Source organism: Manis pentadactyla, chromosome X (genome assembly GCF_030020395.1).
Source record: "Manis pentadactyla isolate mManPen7 chromosome X, mManPen7.hap1, whole genome shotgun sequence".
Classification (NCBI taxonomy): Eukaryota; Metazoa; Chordata; class Mammalia; order Pholidota; family Manidae; genus Manis; species Manis pentadactyla.
In genome coordinates this window covers 103,201,720-103,226,413 of record NC_080038.1, presented here as the reverse complement: position 1 = coordinate 103,226,413, position 24,694 = coordinate 103,201,720, and the positions used below count along the sequence as shown (strand labels likewise).

The 24,694-nt window shown below is 48.9% G+C and overlaps 1 protein-coding gene across 10 annotated transcripts in view; it reads right to left on the bottom strand.

Moving 5' to 3' along the window:
• Positions 1 to 3,416: 3,416 nt before the first annotated feature.
• FRMPD3 (FERM and PDZ domain containing 3) overlaps positions 3,417 to 24,694 on the bottom strand; it is a 124,399-nt gene continuing 103,121 nt past the window's right edge. For 9 of the 10 annotated variants that reach the window (XM_036924969.2, XM_057495322.1, XM_036924974.2 and 6 more), the window contains 3 exons: positions 18,233 to 18,377; positions 8,836 to 9,657; positions 3,417 to 7,279 (listed from right to left, as the gene is read on the bottom strand). In XM_036924969.2, the coding sequence (XP_036780864.2) occupies positions 4,299 to 7,279; positions 8,836 to 9,657; positions 18,233 to 18,377 (3,948 nt within the window). In that variant the 3' untranslated portion in view covers positions 3,417 to 4,298. The remainder of the gene's footprint in view (positions 7,280 to 8,835; positions 9,658 to 18,232; positions 18,378 to 24,694) is intronic. The other variant, XM_057495324.1, reaches the window with a different exon arrangement.

Sequence of the window (24,694 nt, the reverse complement as noted above, 5' to 3'; positions counted from 1 at the left end):
GCATAGTACAGATGCATATTCATTTTAGCCAAAGCTGTGAAAATAATAATGAGGAGTCAACACCCAGAAGGAAGGACAGACATCACAGGCAGGAGGGCAGGGGAGCTAAAATTGATCCCATTCCCAAGTGGCAGGTCCAGAACCTGCAGCTGGCAATGTCAGCGAGGGCACGGGGAGCATGTCCTAGGATGCTGGGAGCAGGGGCGGTACCCCAGGACTTGGTATGTGGATGCATGGGAACACCAAAGGGAAGCAAGCAGCTCTGTCTGTGAGGCCAGCCTCCAGAATCTCCACTGGATGGTGGCTTCTTGCAGGTCTCGGCACTGGAACCAAGAGACCTGCCCAGAACCCTGGGCATTCTGCCAGCACCCAGGACTGACCCTTTGGAGGTCATTTCCTCCCACTCCATGGAGGATCCCCTCCTTGTTCCAGATGTACACCCACAGTCTGGCTTCCAGCCTACGGGATGGGGAATGGGCTGCAGTTATTACTATCATCTTAGGGGCTGTTGGGAGGAATTTGATCCTGACACATATGTTCATGCCCCTTCCCAGTGCTGGCAGCTGATACTCTGCTGGCCCTTGGCAGGAAAAGTTCTGGCTGAGGCAGATCCTTTCATTTCATGGCTGATGAAATTGCCTGTTATCTGCAGTGCCTTGACAACAGCTTGAAAAATATGTGACTGTGCCCACACCATGAGCATCCTGGGCCCGTGCCAAAAGCATGAACCCATTTTCCTTGAAGTGGCTAGAGTCAGAAAGGCACAGGAGCCACGTTCTGGGGACTTGGGTATGGCATGAGGTGGCTGAAGCGCATCAGCTTCAGGCTGCGGCTCAAGCCCAAGATGGTAGGGAAGATGCTGGTTGGGAAGATGGCCTCCCCCAGTGCTCCCGGCCACTGCAGGGAATGGCCCTGGGTCCCCAGGAAAGGAGACCATCGGTCACCTCAGGGGAGTTTCCAATGCTTTTGGAAAGTGGTTGGTGAAACTCAGCTGAGTGAGTGAGACACTGGATGACAGGCCGAACTCTTCATCCTTTGATAGGAGGTGGCCAGGCTGCCTGGCCTTGTCCAGCTGCACTGACCTGGATTAGGCACCTGCAGAGAGGGCCCTTGTCAGGAGGCAGAGGTCTAGGAGGGCTAGCTTGTGACAGTTATCTCATTTAACATATACTTATTGAAGGCTTACCATATGCTGGGTACTGTGTGAGTAAGTACCTAGGGTATAGAACCACATAAGAAAGCTTTCTGACCCTAACTGTCTAGCTACTAGTGTAGTGCATGGCCCGAGGAGCCCAAGTTGCCAGGGTCCAGTTGGATTGTTTTGAGTGGCGGTGGGCCTCACTTTACACTGGCACTGCCTTCCACGGAGCCCCACCCTTGGGGCTGTGGGGTGGTATCCCTGGCAGGCAGCTCCCAGAAGAGCTCTGCCAGCAGGCCTAGGCCTGTCACCCCTGATGGCCTCCAGCATGTGGAGTGAGTCTCTGGTGGTGGGGAACTTGCAGAGCAGCCCGGCCTGACTGTGCTCTCTGGCTCTTCCTCTGCTTTGCTTCCAAACTACTTTAGCCACGACCTTTGCAGATATGAGAAAGTCTACTCAACCTTTGGGAGGAAGTGATTGATCAGGGCCACCTGAACATGGTTGTGTAGTTTGTGCACCTGGCCAACGAGGCCAGTGGGGATGGAAGGGGCTGAAATTACCAAGCCCTGTGCTCGCCCGGCTAGCATCACCCAGATGGTTGTTTTTTTTCAAACTCATTTTGAGGGGGTGGGTGGCACAAAGGCACCTCATGGGCTAGTGGGAACCTGTGATTATCAGAAGGAAGTAAGACAACAGGAGAAACAAAATCATTTCTCACCAGTAGGTACTTCAAAAGCCAGAGAGGTCAGCCTTGCTTTGGGTCCTGCTGCTTCTATCCTATTGAAACTTCTTCCCCTTTCTCCCAGTAAACTGCCAGAGGTCATTTCAAGGGATTTGGTAGCCTAAACTACAAGGCAGTCAGGCTACACCCTGGGGTGACAGGGCACATTTCAGAGGGAGAGGCCCGATTTCCCAACTGCAAGCCAAGAGCTGGCCTAAAACCCTGTCTCCCAACTCCTAGGCCATCTGGAACACAGGCATGGTGCACATTGTGTTTCTGCCTCCCTGCCCCCCTTCAGCTCTGCGATCAGAGCCATGACGGTTGAGTGATCTAGAGGCCCCAGAATCAGGATAAAGGAGTAGAAAGTATCCAACTCCTGTGACCAACAGGAGGCTCCTAAGAGGAGCAAAGGTTGGGGAGGGGGGTGGTTGCAGCAGTAGATGTGTGTCAAGGAGGATGCTCAACAGGGAGGAGCAGAGTCCTCAGCAGTCATCACCCACTGGGGTCTGGGGGAGATGGCAGCAGAGGCCCAGGGAGGGCACTCACAGGGCTGCCAAACCCACAGTTCAAGGACCCTTCAAGGACCCCCACAAAGAGGCACAGCAAAGGCTTACTGGGATAGTAAGATGAATAGATTTAATCATTCTTGTTGAAAAACAAGACATAAATTAGTATATATATATAATTTATATATTTTATGTAGTATATATACTATATACAGACATTAGAAAATGTGTCCTCTCCGTGAGGCTGAAGGAGAGGTGAAGGATGGCAGTGGAATGATACAGGTGGGGCCGGAGGAGTGCAGGCGCAGGATCAACAGGTTGGGGGAAGAGGAGGATCAGGGCAGGCAGAGCCGCAATTTGCGATGGTCAAGGCGGAAGGGCTCTCTGCTGTCTGCATCTCTGGCCCATCAGCCAACTTGGTCCTGTGGGAGAAGCAAGGAAGGGGGTGCTGGCTTCTGCAGAAGGAGCTCCCCTAATCCTCACCGGGAGAAAACTGCCGCTGTAGAGCAGGAGCTTTATTGCAGTAGGGGGTGCCAAGGATGGGCAGGGTTAAGCACAGTGTTCATCTTTATAAAACTCATGTAAGAATGGGGGGTTCACATGGGCCTCTCACGTAATGTTGAAAGAGAGGCAGACACAGGGCATGGGTGTGTGGGCGACAGGGGTTATGGAGAGGTGGACAAGAAGCAATCTATTAGAAGAAACATTGGCTTTCCTTGTTCCCTACAGTGGGACAATTGGTAGGGACTCCGTGTCTTCACTCCCAGGAAGGTTGTGGGGGACGGCGGTGGCAGCAGTAGATGTGTGTCAAGGAGGATGCTAAACAGTGTGAATTCCCTTCCAGATGACTGGAGAGAGAGAGAGGTGCAGGACTGCACCGGGTAAGGCGCTCAGCTTCTTTTCTTAGAGAGACAAATCCACAGGGTCAATACACAGCCAAAAGCATATACTCAGGATTAACATATCATGGTAGCTTCCAGAAGTTTAAGATATAGTCATCAACACCCCCATCCCCTGACCCCTTCCCCCCTCCCCCCACCCCCCACCCCCAGTCCGTAGCTAAGTCGAGCTCCTAAGGACAGTCTGTCTGGTAGATGTTGAGAGAAGAGCCGCACACCTGCAGCGACAGCCTGTGTGCTGGGCTGGGCCGGACTGGGCAGGCTCTGAGGCCTGGACTGGGTCTCCCCAGAGCAGACATTTTCACCAGGTACATTACCCAGAATGAGTGGGGTAATCCCAGATGCTTGCTCCCTAGTGGACTGAGCCGCCCTGTCCGCCAAAGGGACAGGGCAGTTTGGGGATGGCTGGTGTGGAGCTACTGGGCCCTGGGGGCTAGAGCTCCCAAGGCTGCTAGCCAGCTGGGCTGGCTGCAAACAGCTCCTCAGGGCTGTTTTCTGCAGACCTGCCACCTGGGCACAGGCCCTCTGGGGGCGCTCCTGCCGAGTAAGTGTGAGCCCAGGGTGGGTGGGCACATCTGGGCTGAGGGCCGTCTCCGCTCTGCTCGCTATGCTGTTGCTGTGGCCTGCTGCTACTGCCACTGCACCTTTGGAGGGGAGCAGACTCTGGCCTGTGGGCCTGCCTGCTTCAGGCCCCAGCTGCTGTGGTCCCCCAGATAGAGCAGAAGTGAGACTGATGTCACCTGTCAGCTCTGGAGAAGAGAGAAAATACAGCTCTGCGGTGGGTGTAGTGATGGGGGCCTTGGCCCTCACAGTGACGCCCAGAGGCCAGGGTAGGGGTGAGGACATCCAGGGTGGCAGCTGCCTGGAGCCCTAAGGGACAGCCTCAATCCAGGCAGTTTCCACTCCCTGCAGACTGGAGGCTCACAGACCCTGACTGGCCCAGCAGACAAACACACTCACCACAAGATGCAAGGACCACAAAGCTCAAACCTGGGGCTGTGGCTGGGGAAGGGGGGCAGGCCTGGGCAGATGGCCTACTTAATGAGGGTTTTTAAGGAGTGGGTGAATGTGCTCATAACAGTCGCAGAAGTTGGGGAGGCTGGAGGGTGCCCCGTGGCGGCCCCTATAGCTGCTGCTGCCTCCTGCTGCTGCTGCTGCTGGTTAAGGTTCCGGGTGGTGGATTCCTCAGCTGCACGCAGCAGGAAAGTGTAGTTCCTCACCACCTCTTCTACCTTGGCCAGCAGCTCTTGGCGCTGGGCCTCGGAGCGCACAATGAACACCAGCCGCACGAACGTTTCAATGAGGCTGCTCAGCACCTGGAAGCTGCCTGTGATGGCTGCCAGCATGTGAGTTGGGCTCTTGTCCACATTGGCCACGCGGCGGCAGGAGGCCCGAAGCTCCTTAAACTTGACAGCCAGCTCGAGCTTGTACTCAGAGATCTGGGACACATAGGGCTTGGGGGCGCGGGCCTCAGGGCTGGCCACGCACTGCCGCAGGACTGTCAGCAGCTCATTGGTGTCCAGCCGGGCAGCCAGAAAGCCATCAGGCAGGCCATAGGCATGGGCCCGAAGGGCATTGATCTTGGCCAGGCTCCCCTCAAAGGTGGACACCCGCAGGTCAATCTCCTGGGTGTGGGAGGCCTCGGGACTGCTGCTGCAGGTGGCGGCATCCAGCACCTGCAGGGTCCTGCTAACCACAGGCACCACCTGCTCGCCCAGCTTCATGCCGGGCAGAATCTTCATGGGGATGGAGTAGGACAGCTCATCCTTGCCATCACTGGCATCATCTGCCATGTCGCACTTGCGGTAATAGAAGCAGTAGCGGATGGAGCAGCACTTGCTGCTCTCACTGTCCTCGTCCAGCTCGGCAGGCTTCCGGTACACCTCTTCTGGCAGGGAGAACACAGCCATCTGTCTGGAGCCTTTGGTCTCAGGGGCGACCTGGACGTATGAGGGGTCTCCCAATGCTGGGGACTCCGGCGACTTGGTTTTGGGGCCCAAGCCAAGGGGAAGGCCTTCCTCCACCTCCTTGGCCTCCCTGGGTAGCATGCCCAGGGGTGGGTGCGGGTAGACGTCCGAGGTCAGTGAGGCCCTGTCGCCCTGGTCCAGCTCACTGATACTGTAGCGGCGCATCAGCTTCCTGTAGTTGGGAGCTCCCAGGCACTCACCCCCCGAGGCACACGTGGTCAGGCAGGAAACACCACTCTCAGGGTCTGAGCGGCACTCTTGGGATTCCAGGCTGGTGGAGCGGATACGTTGGACATTAGTGGGGCTGCTGAGGCTCAAGCCTGGGCCTGCTTCTGGCTGCCTCAGGGTAGGGGGGACCCTATCCCTCTCCCTTCCCTGGAGGCTGGGCACCGGCGTCTGTGGGGCCTGAGGTCGGCCCCCCCGGCAGATGCGCTTGCAATCGCAGCTGCGCCTCTGCTCACGGGACATGCCGGGCCCCTGTTGCACGGGGCTGCTGCGTAGCTGGCAGCTGCAGCGGCCTGGGGCTGGAGGTTGCAGGTACTCGGTGCTTGGCAGCTCTCCCTGGCTTGGTGGCTTTAGAAGTTCCTCAAGGAACTCCAGCTCATATTGCTTTACCTTCTGCAGCTGGGCCTGCCGCTCATCTGTCTCCTTCTTCTGGCGGGTTGGAAAGGTGGCAGAGAATAAATTGCGTAGCCGGAAAGGACCTCGGGATGACTTTGGCTTTGTTGGGCCTTCAGAGGCCGAGTGGGCTCTATCCAGGGTCGTTTCAAGCTTCCTGGAGGGCATGGTGCTCACCTGCCGGATTGCAGCCTGGGGCTTCAGTGGGCTCTGACCTCGAGGTTGGCAGCTGGGGCTCTGGCCTCGGGACTGGCTGCTGGGGCTCTGGCCTCGAGGCTGGCAGCTCGGGCTCTGCAGAGCCACAGGGTAGCCAGCTCTGGGGACCAGGCTCATCTCCTCAAGCTTGCTGCTTTGGGGTGTGCTCTCCAGCTGCCCCTTCTCCACCTGGCCAGAGACGGTGCCCTGCTTGTGTAGAGAAGGCTTAGTACCCTCTGACCCACCCTTGCCTGCCACCTCCCCTGTAGCTTGCTTGCCTACTGTCTCTCGACTTGCTCGTAAAAGATAGCTTTTGGGAGGTAAGCTTTCAACAGGCAGCCTGTCATCTTGTGGGATGAGGTGCAGGCTGTCAGTCCGGCTGCCCGTGGGTGCTCTGGAGCTAGAAGAGACCTCTGGGCTCAGCTGCTGCTGCGAACTGTGCGAGGTCTCTGGAGCACTGGGACTCACTTTGAACTTAAGATTCTTATTGGCACTACTGCTCATCATGCTAACTTCTGGCCTCCCCATGCAGGCCTCCAGCCTTCTCTCCCCACTGCTGGGGGCGTTCCCCAAGGCCCCACCAGGGGCAGGTAGGCTCTTGGTGGAAACCACCTGCTGTAGGGCGGCCGAGATGATGGCTGGGGTCACACTGCCCTTTGGGTCCAGGATAAGCTTGGGGCTCAACCTGACCTCCTTGGGCAGGTTCTCCCTTAGCTCGGAGACCTGCTCTTCACTGAGGGATGGTGTGGCTGCCCTCAGTGACATCTCTAGACCTTCCCTAGTGTGGACAGACCCTTTGTCCTCAGGAGCAGGGGACAGCAGGCTCAGATTTTTCTGGTCACTAAGCTGTGGGGACAGTGCTGAGTGCACTGCCAATGCGTATGTTCGCTCTCGCTGTGGCTGGGATTCTGACGGGGGCAGCTTCTTCCGAGCGCCAGGGGGGCCAGGACTCTGGCCTGTGATAGCTGGCTGCAGGGATGGGTTGGGATCTGGGCGCCCAAGAGAATAAGGGGCTGTGAGAACAGCCTGGGCTGCGCAGCTTTGAATCCGGAAGGGCAGGTCCTTGCGGGCTAGGAGGCTGTCCTTGTTGAGGTGCTGGGCTAGGAAGTAGGTGGTGTTCTGGTGCTGCTTCATGGCAGACATCATCTCTGACATGTCCGTGAGCTCTGAGGAGTTGGTTTCATGGCCGGAGTCCAACGATGATTCTGGGGTGATTGTGGCCAGCACAATCAGACCTGCGGGAACAGGGACAAGGCTTGCTGCACTTACTCAGATCACTGCCTTTTCCAACGGTACATGAAGAGATTATGGGACCCAAGGTTAGCCAGCAGTGTTTCAAGCTAGGGAAAACCAGTCAGGAGTGGGGGCACTGCAGGGTGCAATGTGGGAGGAGACGAGGGGTGGGGACAAAGAGGGAAGCCAGGGGACAGAATCCGAAAGAGAAACAAAAGAGGCACAGGGAAGATCTGGGCAGTTTGATGACAAATTACCATGCAAATCACATGCAAAACAACATGCTAATCATCACTATTTTTAGCTTCAATAGCTAGGAAGGTTTTGTTAATTGTCCTGAAGACGACTGGCAAAGACAGGTCCCTCTCTGTCTGGCCAGGCCTACTACAGTCCTTGTATCTGAGGCCACTTAGCTGAGCTGCTCCTCTTTCTGGCTACCAAATGGGCCTCTAGCTTGGGAGCAGCTAGTGCTTAGAGGTCCAGACTCTGAGCCAAGAGAAATGCTGGCCCAGGGTTGGGGGGTGGTAGGCGATCACATGGGGGCTGCCCAACACCAAGGATGCCCTCACATACAGAAATGGCAGGGGCTGGTACACTCCCTGGTCAGCCAGGCCTCCGCTGACCCTGACCTCTTCACCCTGTCTGTCCACTTCCCCCTGCCTCCCATGGTTATCCAGATGCCTTATTCCTTCCTATTTATTTTCTGTTGCTTTATCATTTACCTCTTCTTTTTAAGGTATATGTGTATGAATGTATGTATGTGTGAATCTGGGTACATGGCTGACACGTGTTTGTCTACAAGATGGACATACGTGTATCTATAACAGGGTAATAGCATTCATGTGGTATGGTTCACCCACCAAATAATAACTAATAAGAATAACTACCATTTCCTGGGTCCTTACTTTGTGCCAGGCAGTGCTTAAGTGCTTTGCATGGTCTCATTTAGTCCTCACAATAACCCTGTGTGATATGACTGTTGTTATCAAACCTATTTAAGATGACAAAGGACGTTCAGAGAGGGTAACTACCTTGCCAAAGGTCACAATGAAAGGGAGTGAAGAAGCCAGGATTTGGGTGCATCTGCTGAGAGTCTGGGCTCTTAGGCAGGATAAAGACCTCAGCCCTGAGCAATGAAGGCTCCTAGCTCCCCTGATCTCAGGTCACTAGGTGGTTAGTTGGTCGTTTTGTTTTTCTTCCAGTCATGTGCATGTTGGCTGTTCTTTGCCTGTCTTCTAAATCTTTCACAACTTTGCTCTGATCCTCCATCCTGGCCTGGCTCCGTAGCTGTCACAGCCCCAATCCCTGGGGTCCATCTGCAAGACATTTCCAGACATGGAATGGCAAGAGCCAGAGCTCCAGCTGGAGCTGTGCAGCCGGTCCCTGGTGCGGTGCTGTTGCTCCCCTGACCCTATCTGAGCTACCTCTGCTTGTCCAATGCCCTGACACACCACGGAGACTTTCCCCTCCACTTGACTTCAGAAGTAGTGCCACCTGCTGGCCCTGCCTGGCCGGGAGAAAGAGAGGGAGGCAAGAGGGAGGAGGAATGGGCTGTTACCTGCAGTCTGTGGGGGTGGGGGGTGTGGCCCATCCTCTGAGGCTGCCAGGGCTTCCAGAGCCTGCAGAGTGGACACCAGGGCATCATCTAGCTCCTGGGCATGATCTCGAACTGTACGGGTCTGCACACTGTCAATCAATGTCACTGGAATCTCATCGTACAGGAGCCCACGCAGGTGGCGTCCTTGCTCCTGGCTCTGGACAGCCCGGCGCTTGGGGTCATCCTCATCAGAACTGTTGTCTCGGAAACCCGGAGGTGGGGCGGCAATGGCAGGCAACAGTGAAGTGCTCTCATCTTCCTCTTCCTCCTCCTCCTCACTCCCTGGGGGCGGGAGGGACATCAAGTCTACCATATTGTCACGAGAAGAGCCAGGCCTCCCGACTTTGCGAGGGCCCAGCTGCTCCTGGAGTTTGGCTTTGCAAGAATCACAGTAGAAATTCAGGGCTTCAGCCCCAGAGGACCTGTCCAAGGTGTAGGACCGGACCCTGCTTGCACAGGGCTCATGGTCTAGGCTGGCTGCATCAAAGTCATCGGGGACTACATCGTAACCTTGGCCAGAGCTTTTGGACGTGGGATCAGACTTGGTCCGGGGCCTGGTCTCCTCAAAGAAGATTAAGTTCTCATTGACATCTGTCCGGCTTTCCTGCTCCTTCCTTTGTTCCCGCATGTGGAGGTAGCAAAAGCTGACAAGCTCAGAGTCGGCAGGCGGGGGTGTGCAGCGGCTCGACTTCCTGGGGCTGGTGCCCATGCTGCCCACATAACTACTCTCCTTTTTCCCCAGGTGGCCCCCAGTGACAGGGCGGTGGGCGCTGTGCATGTAATCTAAACCCAGAAAGAGAATCAACAGATGAGCCCTGGTGCTGAGCACTGTCGCTGAGCTCCCTTGGCGTCTCTGGCTTGGGTTTCTGGTGCACAGTTGGGTGGCAGGTACCATGAAAGAGAACATTGCCTGGCTGCTAGAGATTAGAAGGGGCAGCCATGTCACCGCCAACCCTGAAAGTAGAGTGAGTAGAATCGAGTGGCCTGAGCTGCTAATAGCCCCATCACCTCTGACATGGAAAAAGGCATGGGGTGAGATGGGGTGGGGGTGATCACCTTGGTATCTGGGCACAGCTGGATTCTTACATGGGAATGTCTGGTCTGAAAGTGCTGTATGCATATTGAAATAAATGAGATTTGTTTTATGTCCCCCATGAAACTGTCCCTGTCCCTGTCCCTGCCCCATCCTTTCAGAGCCTTTCCAACCCCCAGTGCTCTGCTGCTCTTATGTTGTGTTGGATTTCTTTCAGTGGAAGGAAATAAATCTGACAAGTTACTTGTGCCTTCGTGGGAAAGTATAAAATAAAACAGGACATGTACGATGCCTGAGAATTCTTATTTCAAAGAGAACTGTTGCTGGAGAGACCCTGAAAGAATAAAGCTCTACTAGTAGAATTCTGGGCATCTGAATATATAAAGTGTATGACAGATATTATGGAATATGCATATGTGGGAAGAAGGTGGGAGGAGCATTCTTACAATTCCTCAAATTGCATTTCTTCTCTGTATTCATGCAGGGCCAGCCTGCCTGCTATACATACATATGGTAAAATGTTTTAGTCAATAGCTTTTAATGATGGTAAGTGTGTGCATCTGTGAATCCATAGCAAACGCTTGATCTCTGAATGGCTTCTCTCTCTTAATCTGTTTTGGGGGACCATCCCCATGTTATCTGTGAGAATATACTCAGACAGTGCCAACTCATTTTGCTATCAGCAGATAGATGGCAAGCAAGCATTAGCTTAGGCTAAGGTCGTCATCACACGTGATCCTATTTAGTCTCCATAACAACCCAATGAGATAGGTGCTATCATTCCCATTTTACAGAGGAAGAAACTGATCCAGCTTGGTTATGTGACTTACCAAGGTCACATGAGTGATAAATGGCAGTCTGGATTTGAGCCCAGGTCTGAAGGACTATAAAGCCCCATATTTTTAACCATTACTCTATAGTTCACCTATGACCTATGGTCAAGGTGCTGGAAAACAAAACTTCAAAATGCCTTTCAAAGTCCAGTTGTGTTGCTTTTCACTAAAGCTTACAGCCATCACAAAAGCACAGTGCTGGCACTTAACAACAGAGCTCCAAAGTACATAAAGCAAAAACTGACTGAACTGAAAGGAGAAACACACAATTCAACAGCAATAGTTGGGGACATCAACACCCTGCTTTCAATAATGGATAGAACAATGAGGTAGAAGATCAACAAGGAAACAGGGGACCTGAGCAATACTATAAACTAACTAGACCTAACAAATCTAGAGAACATGCCACCTACCAGCAGCTGAATAAACATTCTTCTCAAGCACACCTGATATTCTCCAGGATAGACCATATGTTAGCTCATAAAATGAGCCTTAATAAATTTAAAAGGAATGAAATCACACAAAGAATGTTTTTTGAGCACAAGTGAATTAAATTAGAAATCAATGGCAGAAAGAAATCTGGGAAATTTATAAATATGTGGAAATTAAATAAAAGATTCCTAAATACCAATATGTCAAGAAGAATCACAAGGAAAGTGGAAAATAATTTGAGATGAATCAAAATGAAGATACAACACGCCAAAACTTATGGGATCTGCTTAAATTAGTATTTAGAAACAAATTTGCAGTGGTAAATACCTACATTATAAAAGAAGAAAGGTTTCACATCAATAAGCTAAACTTCCACCTCAGGAGACTTGAAGAGCAAACTAAAGCCAAAACATGCAGAAGGAAAGTATAGAGGACAGAAAAACAATAGAGAAAATCCATGAAACTATAAGTTGGTTCTTTGTAAAAGATCAATAGAATGGACAAACATTTAGCTATACACACCAAACTAAAAAAGGAGAAGATTCAAATTCTTAAAATCAGGAACAAAAGAAGGGCCATCACTACTGACTCTACAGATATGGAATTGAGTAGAAGGAAATACTATGAATGAGTTCATGCCAAAAAATTAGATGACCTAGATGAAATGGATAAACTCCTAGAAACACACAAACTACCAAACTCAAGAGGATGGAAAATCAGAATAGGCCAATAACAGGAAAAGAAGTTGAATTAGTAATTAGAAATATCCCTTCTCCCCCCTAAAAAAAATCTCAGGCTGAGATGGCTTTACTGGTGAATTCTGTCAAATGCCAGAGGCATTTATATTAAATCTTCACAAACCCTTCTAAAAAAATAGAAAAAGAGAGAATGCTTCTCACTTTATTCTATGGGGCAATTTTACTCTGATAACAAAACCAGACAAAGACAACACAAAAAAACTACAAAGCAATATTTCTTATGAATATAGACACAAGGTTCCTCAACAAAACACTAGCAGTCTGGATCCAGCAACCTATAAAAAGAACTATACACCATGACCATAGGGGATTTATTGCAGGAATGTGATGTTGGTTTAACATCACAAAATAAACTAATGTAATACACCATGTTAACAGGAGAGAGGATAAAAACTGCACAAGCATCTCAATAGACACAGAATAATCATTTGACAAAATCTATCACCCATTCACAGTAATATTAAAAAAGCTAGAAATTAAAGGGAACTTCCTCAACATGATAAAGTTTACCCATGAAAAACCCAAGGCTAACATCATACTTGATGAAAGACTGAAAGATTTCCCCCTAAGGTCAGGAAAAAGTCCAGGGTTTCTGTTTCCACCACTTCTATTCAACACTGTACTGGACAGTCTAGCCATGACACTTAGACAATAAAATGAAATATAAGGTTTCCAGATTGGAAGGAAAAAGTAAAACTATTTGCAGATGACATGGTCTTGCATATAGGAAATCCCACGGAATCCACTAATAAACTATTAGAACTAGTAAACAGGCTCGGCAAAGATGCAGGATAAGAGCTTAATATACAAAAATCAATTGTATTTTTATACACTAGCAATGAACAATATGATAATGAAATTAGGAAACAATTCTATTTATAATAGCACCAAAAATAATAAAATACCTAGGTATAAATTTAATGAGTGAAGCACAAGACTTGTACCCTGAAGACTACAAAACATTTGTGAAAGGAATTAAAGATTTAAATAAATGGATTGGAAGACTTAATATCACTGCAAGGGCAATACTTTCCAAATTGATCTACAGATTCAGCACAGTTCCATTCAGAATCTCAGCTGACTTTGTAGAAATTGACAAGCTGATTCAAAAATTCATATGGAATCACAAGGGATATAGAACAACCAAAACAATCTTAAAACACAAAAACAAAATAGGAAGATTCATACTTCCTGATCTCAAAACTTACTACAAAGCAATGATAATCAAGACAGTGTGGCACTCGAATAAGGACAGACATAGATCCATGGGATAGAATTGAGAGTCCAGAAATAAATCTGTGATAGTCAAATGGCCCAATTTATAAATGGGTAAAGGATTTGAATAGATATTTCATCAAAGAAGATCTACAAATGGCCAATAAGCACATGAAAAGATGCTCAACATCATCAGCTATGATGATGCAAATGAAAACCATAAAGAGATAACACTTCACATCCACTATAATGGATGTAATTTAAAAAATGGGCAATTAACAAGCGTTGATGAAGATATGTTGAAATTGTACCCTCTAACATTGCTGGAGGGAATGTAAAATGGTGCAGTCATACAAAACAGTTTGGCAATTTCTCAAAGTTAAACACAGAGTTACCATTTGACCAGCAATTCCACTCCTAGGTGTATACTGAAGGGAAATGAAAACATATGTTGCCACAAAAACTTGTGCATTAATATTTATAACACTATTATTCATAATAGCCAAAATGTGGAAACAACCCAAAGGTCCAACAACTGATGAATGGATAAACAACATGTGGTCTAGTCATATGATAGACTACTATTTGGCCATTAAAAGAAATGAAGCTACAACATGGATAACCCTTGAAACATTATGCTAAGTGACCAAAGCAAGCCACAAAAATACCATATCTATATATGATTCCATTTATCCAAAATGTCCAGAATAGGCAAAGCTATAGCGGCGGGAACTCAATTAGTGGTTGGTTAGGGCTGAATGGTGATTAGAAGAGGAATAGGAAACGAATGCTAATAGGTACAGTTTGTTTCAGGAATGGTGAAAATGTTCTAACATGAAATTGTGGTTATGATTACACAGCCCTGTGAATATATTCAGTATACTCAAAAACATTCAGTTGTGAACTTTAAATGGGTGAATTTTCTGGCTTGGAAATTATATCTAAATAAAGCTATTTGTTAACAAAAGAAGCCCAGCACTGGGCACATGATGAACTTCGAATCATTTTAAAAAGAGCAAAAATGTACTCTGCACTTGAAAGGACTTTATGGGGTTTACCTCACATAATCCTGTCAAATCCCTCAAGAGGTAGGTACTATTACTATCCTCAGTTTGCAGATGAGGAAAACTGAGACTAGGTTTATGGAACTTGTTCATGATGGCAAAACTAAGATACAGAGGCAGGGACTGGAACCCATGTTCCTATGATTTTATATTATGAGCTCTTGCTGTTTTCCATAGACCATGTTGCCCCACTAAATATGGAGCCATTAGGTTGGTTCAATTTAGGCTTTAGTGGCTGTATCTAGGGAACTCTGGGTCAGCTGGGGGAAAGTACATAATGACCCTCTGAGCCTTTGGGAAGAAGTGCCTTAGGAGCATGAACTATTAGTTCAGGAGGTCTCTGCCCTCAGGCATTGTCCACAGGTCCTGGCCATGCACTAGGTTCTAACTGCCTAAGAGACAGCTGAACAGTCATCGTAGCTAGCCTGGCAATAAGCGGCCACAGAGGTGGATCCCAGAGGCATGCTCTATAAGCACATGGTGACTCTTCTCAGACAAGGGCTGCAGGTCTAAGGATGGTTTTTTCTTCCTGCAAGATGGAAAAAATGCCTCCCCAACATCAGGCTGTCAAGGCCAGGTGATGCACAGCCCACCACTTGGTACTGTGACTTCCAGATTTGAGAAGCAGAATGGGTCTGTGCAGAGGAGAAAAATGTGGCTGGAGCAGCCCAAATCTCCAGACAGTGGGTTAGAAATGCAAGTAAAGCCAGGTGCAGTCGGCTGATGGCTGGGACAGCGTGCTTCCCAGGTTGCAAATCTGCTGTAAATTGCTCATCAGCATTCTCCAAGGGGGATGCCCTTAGTCTACCCCTCCACACTCAGCCACTCAGAAGATTCACTTTAAAAAAATATGCTTGTATAGAACAGGATGGTGATCCAACCGGAGCTATGTTCAAAAATATATGCAGCTTATATATATAGTCAGTGTAGCATTGACTCAACCAGCTTTTTATGACTTGGCCTTGCTGTATTCTGCAGTCCGATGGTGAAGAATAATGATGACCTAGAGTCCCTGTGAGAATCTCAGGTTCTTTTTGAATCATCAAAAAAAGAGTCTGTTATGTTCAATCTAGCTTTAGTATTCTGTGTATGTTGCTGGGTTTGAACTACATAAAAATTGGTACGCCATGCCTGGGATACATAGTACCCGTTGGCCAGAATATTCAATTCACCAGATCGAACTATTTTCTAACCATGGGAGAAAATACTCAGTGAGTTCCTTCAAGTGTGGCCCCCACTGAGGCCCCAAAAGCCTTATTTTCCTGGACTGCCCCAGGATACATGGAGATTAAACTTGGAGAGAGGTGGCAGCTGCCTCTGGATTTCCTACCGCCCCATGTATGGGTGAAGAAGTGGTATTTGAGCCTTTCTCTAAGCTGTTTCCTCAGGCCCAGATGTGTTGTGGAGGTTGAATTTCCCCTATATAAATGCAAAGGCATTTACTGCATTGACATTATCCCTTTAATTGTCTGTATTCAGCCACTAGATTGTGAGCTCTGTGAGGGCAAGGACCGTATCTGTTGTTCCTGGTTCTATCCGCAGTGCCTGGCACATAATGAGTACTTGAGAAATAGTTGTTGAGTAAGTGAAATACCTACTTGGGGGAAACTACTGATAAAGCCCAAGAGGCAACACCTTCCTTTCCATGTCTTTCTGGGTCTTGGATGAGAGGTGATGCTTTCTCTTTCCCACTTGCTGGTTTAACGCATCTTTTAGGCCCAGTTGGCTAAGCACTGAGTTGGGCTAGCTAGCAGCCAGCACTGAGTTGGACAAGAATATAGGGCCAGCCAGAGAGACCAGACCTCAAGGAAAAAGCCCAGATGAGGCTGGCAGGATACCTGTTCCTGGTAGGCCTTTGCTAAACAGTGGACACTGGGGCTTCTGTTCTGGGATGAAAGGGGGAGCCAACAGAGGAAACCAATCTCAACTCTGCACCAGAAATTGATGGCCCTGCACTGTAACCTAGGTGGAGGTCTCCTCAGTGCTGCCCCTTATGGTCCCCCTTTCCCTTTCTTGGGGCCATGGGATAAGATGTACACACCAGCTACCAACAGGCAGAGCTGTGAGGCTTATCCCACCCTACTCACCAAGAGCACTCAACGGCTGCTGACGACCCAGCATCTAGCAGTCCAAAAGGCCAAGTACTGCACCCAGGCATGGACCCAAACCTCTAGGGAGATGCGGCACTGTAGTGGGGATACCATAGTTGGTGTCCATCTGGCTCCAGCATGGACAGAGAGACCCATCTTAGAGGCAACCTGAGCCCCTGTCACTCTGCAGGCCCAAGGGGGTGCCTATCAGGAATCGGGGCGGGGGGGCTCTAAAGCCATGCCTAGCAGTTACAGAAGCCTTTCCAGGCTGCAACACCCTTCAGAGAATCCGATGAAACTGATTTGCCATTGGGAAAGCAACAGAGACACAATGTGGAATGTGTTCAGTGAGGCTGAAGGGACACTGAAGGCCGTGTCCCTCACTTGGTGCCACTATCCCCATAGAAAGGGGAATACTTAAGGACAGCAGTGGCTAGGGTGTGCTGGGGTGACAGAAACCCTTTAGGAGGCAGAGGAGGGTTACAGAGCCACCTCTGGGGCCTTCTGAAAGTGGACCCCTCCACCCCACAACATACAACCCTCACTTCCACATTTGGTCCTTGGCTGGGCTCCAGGCTCTTCCTTCTGCCTTCCCTCTCCCCTTTCTCACTCTCTTATCTTGCTCAGTAAAAGGTTGTATTTACTTGGGTGTGATGACAGGGAGGATCACAGGAGACACTGACAGTGCTAATGCTGGCTTTGCCCTCACCTGGCCATCCACAGGCTTGGTCACATGCGTGGTGCCCACATCAGTGCTATTCCCCTGGACCCGTGCAGCCACTCGGCCCCGTGGCTGCTTCCTGCTCCTCATCAGTTCCTTTGCTTCTCTCTGTGGCACCTCCATCACACGCCTTGGGGCCACCTATCCTTTCCCCAGTCCTGTGTTTGGCGGACTGCCTTGTAATTCCCATGGATGCTGTTGTGAGATGTACACATGGGCTTGTTGTGATGTTCATGATAAAGCGACAATGAGAGGAGAGGGTGCGTGGGGGTACATGGCCCCATCAGGAGTGTGTTTTACTCTCAAACTCTTCAATCTAGATCAGACATGACCACGCTACAAACCAAGGCAGCCTTGAAGAGAGAAGAAATAATCGAGCTGCAAGGCAAGGGGATGGAAAGGCTTCAGCATGTGAGGAGGGTGACTACAGGGTGGGAAGTCTCAGCTTCTGCCCATGAAGTTTGGGTGCTGGGGTGGGGGAGCACTTACTGCACGTTTGAACCGTAGGTCTAATATGTGGGTACCTGTCCTTTGGGTTTCCTCCTTCTCTTCCCACTTCAGTTTGGGTCAGCAGTACCTGGACTGGGCTGATTTTTCCTAAGGCCCCCCCTGTTCATGCTATCACCAGGACAGCTCCAAGGGGTGGCTGCTTCTGTTTGGGAGCTGCGCTTGACCTTCAGATTAGTGGTTATCCCCTCATATCTTTAAGCTCCCTGCTGGCCTGCACTCTGGGTCTATAGTCTTTCCTCCCCCAGCCTTCTGTGGCCTCTTCCTTCATGCAACTCTGTCAATCCCCGCTAGATGGACAAAAGAAAGGTTTTATCTTCATTTTCAATCTTCACTTCACTTCAACTAAGCCAGAACAGCCACACATCTCTCCTAGATCACTGTAACTCTAAAGCTTTGCCTTAGATCCAGTATGATTCTTTAATTGGTTCTATTTATTGATTGTTTGCTATTTTTATCTTACGTTCATTCACTGACTCAATCACAATGTATTGTCACAGGCATCCTTTGTGGGACAGGCCCATCTGAAGGCCAGGTGTCTTTCCCTCCGGATTGTGCCAGGTAGGACACAATGGTACAGCGCTGGCTCCTAGCAACCCAGGCACTGGTGTAAGACGGTGACCACTAAGGCAACAGAGCTCCTCCCTGCATGTGTCCAGGGTCCAGACGGCCTCTGGAACACCGAAAACTGAGGCTGAGCCCTACCTGCCTTGATCATTGGAGGTGGAAGAGGCTGGCTGGCAGGCCTGGAAAAGACCATCTTCCTGGAATCCAGCAGGAGACGGCAGTACCCCGCAATCAGGCAGGCAAAGTTGGTGGCTTCAGGCCACTCCATCAACAGCACCAGAGGCTGGGAGAGAGACAAGAAGAAACATGAGGAAAGGAGGGGCAGGTGCATGTCCAGGAAGATGGTAGCAAAGAAAAGATGACTTGTAGAGTTATAGGAACCATGCTTTCTGAACCAAAATTTGAGGCACATGGCCTGACAAATACTTTGTTCTGATTTGAGAATTTATTTATACTAAACTCTCACCCAGGTATCCAAACTTTATTTACCTTTATTACACATTTAATGAATCACCTTTACTGAAAAAGCCTGAAATTATCTAACATGACGTGACTGCTCTGTGGGTGTATTTGCCCATCAGAGCTTAGCAGATGTGTGGGCCAGCTGGGAGAGCAGGGCTGAACCAGGTGTCTAGGCTAGACTGGGGACTATCCTTGATGGGAAGTCCCTTGAATACATAAACTATCTCTTGCTCATCTCTGACCTCCCTCCCACCCCCTGCCTATACTCAGAACAGCTCCCCAGACATGGACACCCCGTGTAATCGAGTCCTTGCTGTACCTTCTGGGCCAAAATCTTTCTGGTCTGCAGCCCTGCTCAGACTTCCATGCTCTCCCCCCTTTTTTCTAATTCCCAAAGTGTCCTCAAGATGTTAACTGGTGCTCCTTAAAAGAGTTCCTTGGTCAAATCCGTGTGTGAAACACTGGATTAAACAAAGCTATGGAGAGTTGTAGTTATGGGAATTTTCAGATCCTTGAATATATTAATATGCACTGTGAGACTTTAATAGGGAAGCTTAAGTATTCCAACTTTTCCAAGTTATTTGACTAAAAAAATCTATTTTCATAGAGCATCTTGTGGTAGTAGGATTTTTTTTAAACCTGCTTTGGGAACACTAGCATACTGTATTGACTTCTATTCCTGACCCTAAATCGGTCAAAGTAATCCTGGTATTAGCTGGTGGATTGCTTTTGGAGACCTGGCACTGATATACAAAATAAAATGATATAACAAAAAAAACAGCACCTTTTCAAGAAACCTTCCCAATATCTGTGTATTATAATTTTAAAAGTATGGCTTGAAAATAAGTTTGGGTCAGATTGAAGTCAGCCATGGTAGCATTCTCCCTGGGATAGAGCAGCGGCCCGAAGACTGGTTGAAGAAGGTGCCATGGAGCCATGGGTCACCTTGACTTTTTGGGGTTCCCAGACCAGGCATTAAGAGGAGGGAATGAGCCCCTTCTCTGAACAGTGAGGAGGCCACTGTGCCAGTCCAGGTGAGGGGTGATTAGGGCCTCCACTAGGGTAGTAGCAGTAAGAAGGGACATCATGGAAGACTTGACTGAACTTGGCCACCAACTAGACTAGTCTTCTTTGGATGGATCATTACCTTGGGAACAATTCTGGATCCAGATCAGCTCAGCTTCTAAGTAAAGTTGCACCAGTTTTCTTTGCTTTCTCCCAGGGTCCCGACACATAGCTTGAGTTGAATATTTTGTAGTTCATATAGACCAGGCTGGCAAACTTTTTCTGTAAAGGGCTAGATAGTATATATTTTAGGCCTTGTGGGTTATACAGATTCTGCTGCAACAACTCTGCCTTTGTAGTATGAGACAGCCATAGATTATCCAGCCATAAGCTAAACAAATAGGTGTGATGTCATCCTAAGAAAATTTTGCTTATAGAAACAGGTGGTGGGTTAGGTTTGGTTCATGGGCCATAGTTTGCCACCTGAAGCTTCTTTCCAGCTAGACACAATTGTATCTATTTTCACACCACTCAGCTTGTTTCATTTGCCAACAGTGATTCCCTTCTTTGGAAATTCTTCTTTTGGCTTCTGTTTCCATGAGGTGACACTGGGTTCTGGTTCTGTGAGCTCTGCCCATCTCCATGTTTCTTGTTGACTCGCTCTTCTTGAGTAACCTCGCCACCCAATTAGTGTCCCAGGCTCAGTCCTCAACCCTCAGCTCTTCTCCACCAGGGCATCATCTTTCACCGCTGAGCTGGGAGTTCCAAAATCACCATCTCCCTCTGGAACTTTCTTCCTATCTCGGAACTCATACAGGGCTGTGTCTATACCACACAGGCTTGTGCTGGACCGAATCTTATCTTCAAGTGATTCATAGTGATTGTACATCCAATTATACTGCATGTCACAGTGAGGCATTTACATTCTGCTCCACAGTTAGAGATGGAGCTCCCGCAATACCATCAGGAAGAAGAAGAACCATCTGTACCCCAGGGAGCAATGGCTCCTTTCTCCAGTGAAAAAGAGAGCAGGGATGAAGTGTTACCTTTGGGTCATTACTAGGGAGGGGTAGAAGGGATGTTTGACCCTCTAGTTAATGGATGCTTCTCAGTCACAACAGAATGGTCAACCTTACTTGCAAGAAAATAGAGACAGAAAGGGAACAGCATTGTTGGAGGAGAGTGTGATACCCGTTTTTGCCTCACCTCCTGCCACTAATGGCAGAGGGCTCTGCAAGGGTTTGGGTGTGGCCAGCTGCTACCACTGTTACTAAGAGAGCCAGGCTGGCTTGGCTTGCCTCAGGAGCATTCACAGACATCATGGCCGCCCCTGCGGCCACTGCTTTATGTCACGTCCTCAGCGTATTCCTCCAAGACCACAGCTTCTTGAGGAAAGTGTGACTGGGTAACAAGTGTGCTGAGATCCTGAGTCCCTCAGCCTCTGGGTTCTATTGCTGCTGGCTACAAGATGCCTCATCTGTTTATTCCCATGCACCATACACAATGTGGCATTTTTCATGATATGGCAAAGGTGAGTAAACACTAACCTCAGGACCTCCAGTAGCCTGATTGGTCTCCCGCCTCCAGTCTCTACTCACTCCACTCCACTTCACCTCCATATTACTACCTGAGCATCTTTCTAAAACAGACTCCCACTCACTTAAAATCTTCACTAGCTTATCGCCTAAAACCTATTGCCTTCTGATGACACACAAAGCCCTTTAGGACCTGGAACCAACCTGTAGTTCCGTACATGTCTCCCACTAACTCTGTCTGTGCCCGCCTCCCATCACTATCTCTTACCTTATGCTCCAGCAACAATACACCATTTACAGTTTGCCAGAGATGCCACGTTCTTTTACTCTTTCCTACCTTAACCTGTGCTGTTCCATCTAGCTGAAATGCTCCCGTGCCCCACTCTGTTCACCCAGAGAGCTGCTGCACCCTGGCAAGATGGCTTATGGATGATATGACCCACTGAGACACAGCCATTCATCCCAGAACAGGGTCAACACAGGTCCTGCCCTCACGGAGCTTGAAATCTAGCAAGATATAAGACATAGACGAAATAATCACACAAATGAATAGGACTGCAAGGTGTGATAAACACTATGAAGGAAAAGTACAGAGAGCTATCAGAACATAGACTGTCCTGGATTGGTGTCTGGGTGTGAATGTGTACATGTGTGACTAATTTGATTCCAGAACCTGGAGAGAGCTTCTATGATGAAGTGGCACTGGCTGACAAATTGAACGAGGGACCATTTGACCGAAGTAAAGGCTGCCTGGCTGACTGCCTGATGGACTAGCTGGCTGCAGGGCAGTCAGACTCACTGATGCTCTGGCTGACAAGCTGGCCGCAGGGCAGGCAGAATGCCAAAGAGCCTGACAGCCTGACAGGTTAGCTGTCTGGCTGGCTGGTCAGCTGCCTAATGTACAGGTTGGAGGCTGAAGAACCTAGCTCACTGACTGACTTAACTGTCTGACTTCAGTTTTCCCTCTTATTTCTTACCCTAAACAGAGCTTTATGTCAGTAATAAAACAGCATGAAGGCAAAACCCTGTGCACAGAGAGGGCCAAGTGCATCCCCAGCTGGCTCAGCACAGCACATCAGGAGCTTCTCCTCTGCATGCCCACACAGCCAACTGGGCCCCAGCAGGGGCCAAAAGCAGCTTGAAAAAGGAACACAGACGTGCTTTTTGCCAGCAGGGGGTAAAATCAAATCAAACAGAGGCAAGCAAAGAGGTTGAACAGGTTTTCTTAGAAACCTTCAAAAACAACAATTTATTTTAAATAGAATCTTAATGATCATGATGTCTAACATAATGCTTGTCTCTGCTGAAAGCACTAGAGCAATAAAGCTCAAACATGAGAATAGGAGACACACTAGACCACAAAGAAATCCCTTGGGACATTCCTTTAATGGTTTCTGCACCCCCCACCACCCCCTTATGTGCTTCTGTGGTAATGGGGTATGGTAATGGCCCAGCGGTGTCTCAGTCCCAGGATGCTGTCTCTTGGAGAAAGATATTTGCATACTAGCTCACGTTCACTCCACTAAGACCAAGTAAGCTGGGTAAAAGCTGGAACAAAATATGCCTAGGCCATCTTCAAACGGTAAGGGAGAAAAGGGGAATAAGGTTGGAGGCATGGCCAGCCATGAGAACGTACAGAAGGGATTAATTTGACATGCTCTAGCCCCATCTCCTTCCTGGGGTGCTCTGGGAGCTCAAAGGCATGCAGCACTTCAGGATGCCAACTAGGGAGGAGACCGGCCCTGGGGTAGCCTCAGTTCATTCAAGCATCCCTGAAAACAGGGAAAGGATGGAAATCCAGGGGTTCAGAGGGGAAAGGGTACAAAATGATGGTCCTTGAGTCCCAGGAGTACATTTGGGTTCTTACCTCCACAGCACTGGGAAGAGCCATCTGGGCATAGACGGCTAATTTGGAGGCAAGGCAGAGTACCCCTTTAAGGCCGTGGTTATCAAGCCATATGCACATTAGAATCACCTGGTAAGCTTTAAAAACCTACATGCTCCACCCTCACCCCAGACATTCTGGTTTAAATGGTCTGACAGCAAGGGCCCAGGCAGCCAGTGGTTTTTAAATCTCCAAATATGATTCTAATGTGCACTCAGAGTTGAGAACTACTGCTTTGAGAGAATAATCTTAGTTTCACCAGGCCCTTCCAGAATATTCCCAGACCAGAGCGACATATCTAGGGGGCAATGGGCCAAGCCTGATTTCTGACTTCCATGTTTCCTGGTAAGGAAATTCAGTCTTTCTTCAATGTGCCCTACATGGTGGTGTGCTGGTAAACGTTTAACAACCAGTCCCTATGAAGTCCTGATTTGTAGCATTTGCCAATATTTCCCTGGTGTACATACTCCCACTATGGCCGCTTTCAAGTTATCAATGTAATGTCGCTGCACACAGAATTGGGAGAGACATGCCCGGCTGGCTCTTCTACATTACACTGACCCTAAGGGTAGACTCCCACTAAGCCCAGGGAAGCCATTCTGCAGTACGGGCTTCCCAGACCCCATCCTCCCAAATCCTTCCTGTTGTGCACAGGCACGGAGAGGCACTGCTCAGCAGGCACAGACATTGCTGATGTAAAGTGCCTCCAGGAAGCTTCCTTTATCCCCCTTCTAGAATTCCTCTTGCCCTTTGTACTCTAACACACTCTGGGTGCCTCTTCTGTGGCTCCTCCTTTGGCATGCCATGGATCGGCACACTTGTTTCTCTTCTACAAGACAGTAAGCTTCTTGAGGACTGGGAGCCATATTTTCTACTTTTTCTTCATCTTTGTATCTCCCACTGGGTTTACCATGCTTCCCAGTTACAGTAAGTTCATATTAATGACTGTCAAATGGAAACCTGGATTCTCTTTCTCACTCAATCTTCCTGTTTTTCTCCAACTACTATATCAATGATCCTTCCTCTGCTGATTTATCTCAGAAAGGTCTAAATACTGCTCTGTTCATTTCACAGGGCACTGACTTGTACCAAGTGAAGCACAGAGCAGACATCATTACAAGCGCATTTGATTTTCTATAACAAAAGCTGGGTGTGAACAGAACGTTTATCAGCCAAATCATATCTTTAATGTAGCATATGAAAGCATCCTTCTTGAAGGAATCTCACTGTATATTACTTTCCTGTTGCTTCTGTAACAAATGAACACAAACTTAGTGGCCTAAACAGTCTGTATCTATTCTCTTGTATTTCTAGAGGTCAGAGGTCTGACAGGCGTCTCACTGGGCTAAAATCAAGGGTAGACAGGGCTATGTACCTTCCGGAGGCTCTATGGGAGAATGGGTTTCCTTGTCTTTTCTAGCTTCTAGTGGCCACCCACATTCTTTGGCTCATGGCCCCTTCCTCCATCTTCAAGGCCAGCAAGTTTGGGTTGAGTCCTTCTCATACTGCGTCACTCCGACCTTCTCTTGGCCTTTCTCTTCCCTCGTTTTCAGTACACTCGGGATACAGGCAGCGGGCAGTAAGGGTTAGGTGTAATAAGACACATGCGTTGTGTGTGCAAGAGAGGCATGTGTGTGTGGAGTATGCATACACACTCTTAGTGATTCTATATATTTCACATTCACTCTTCTTTTTCATTACCACCACTAGTCC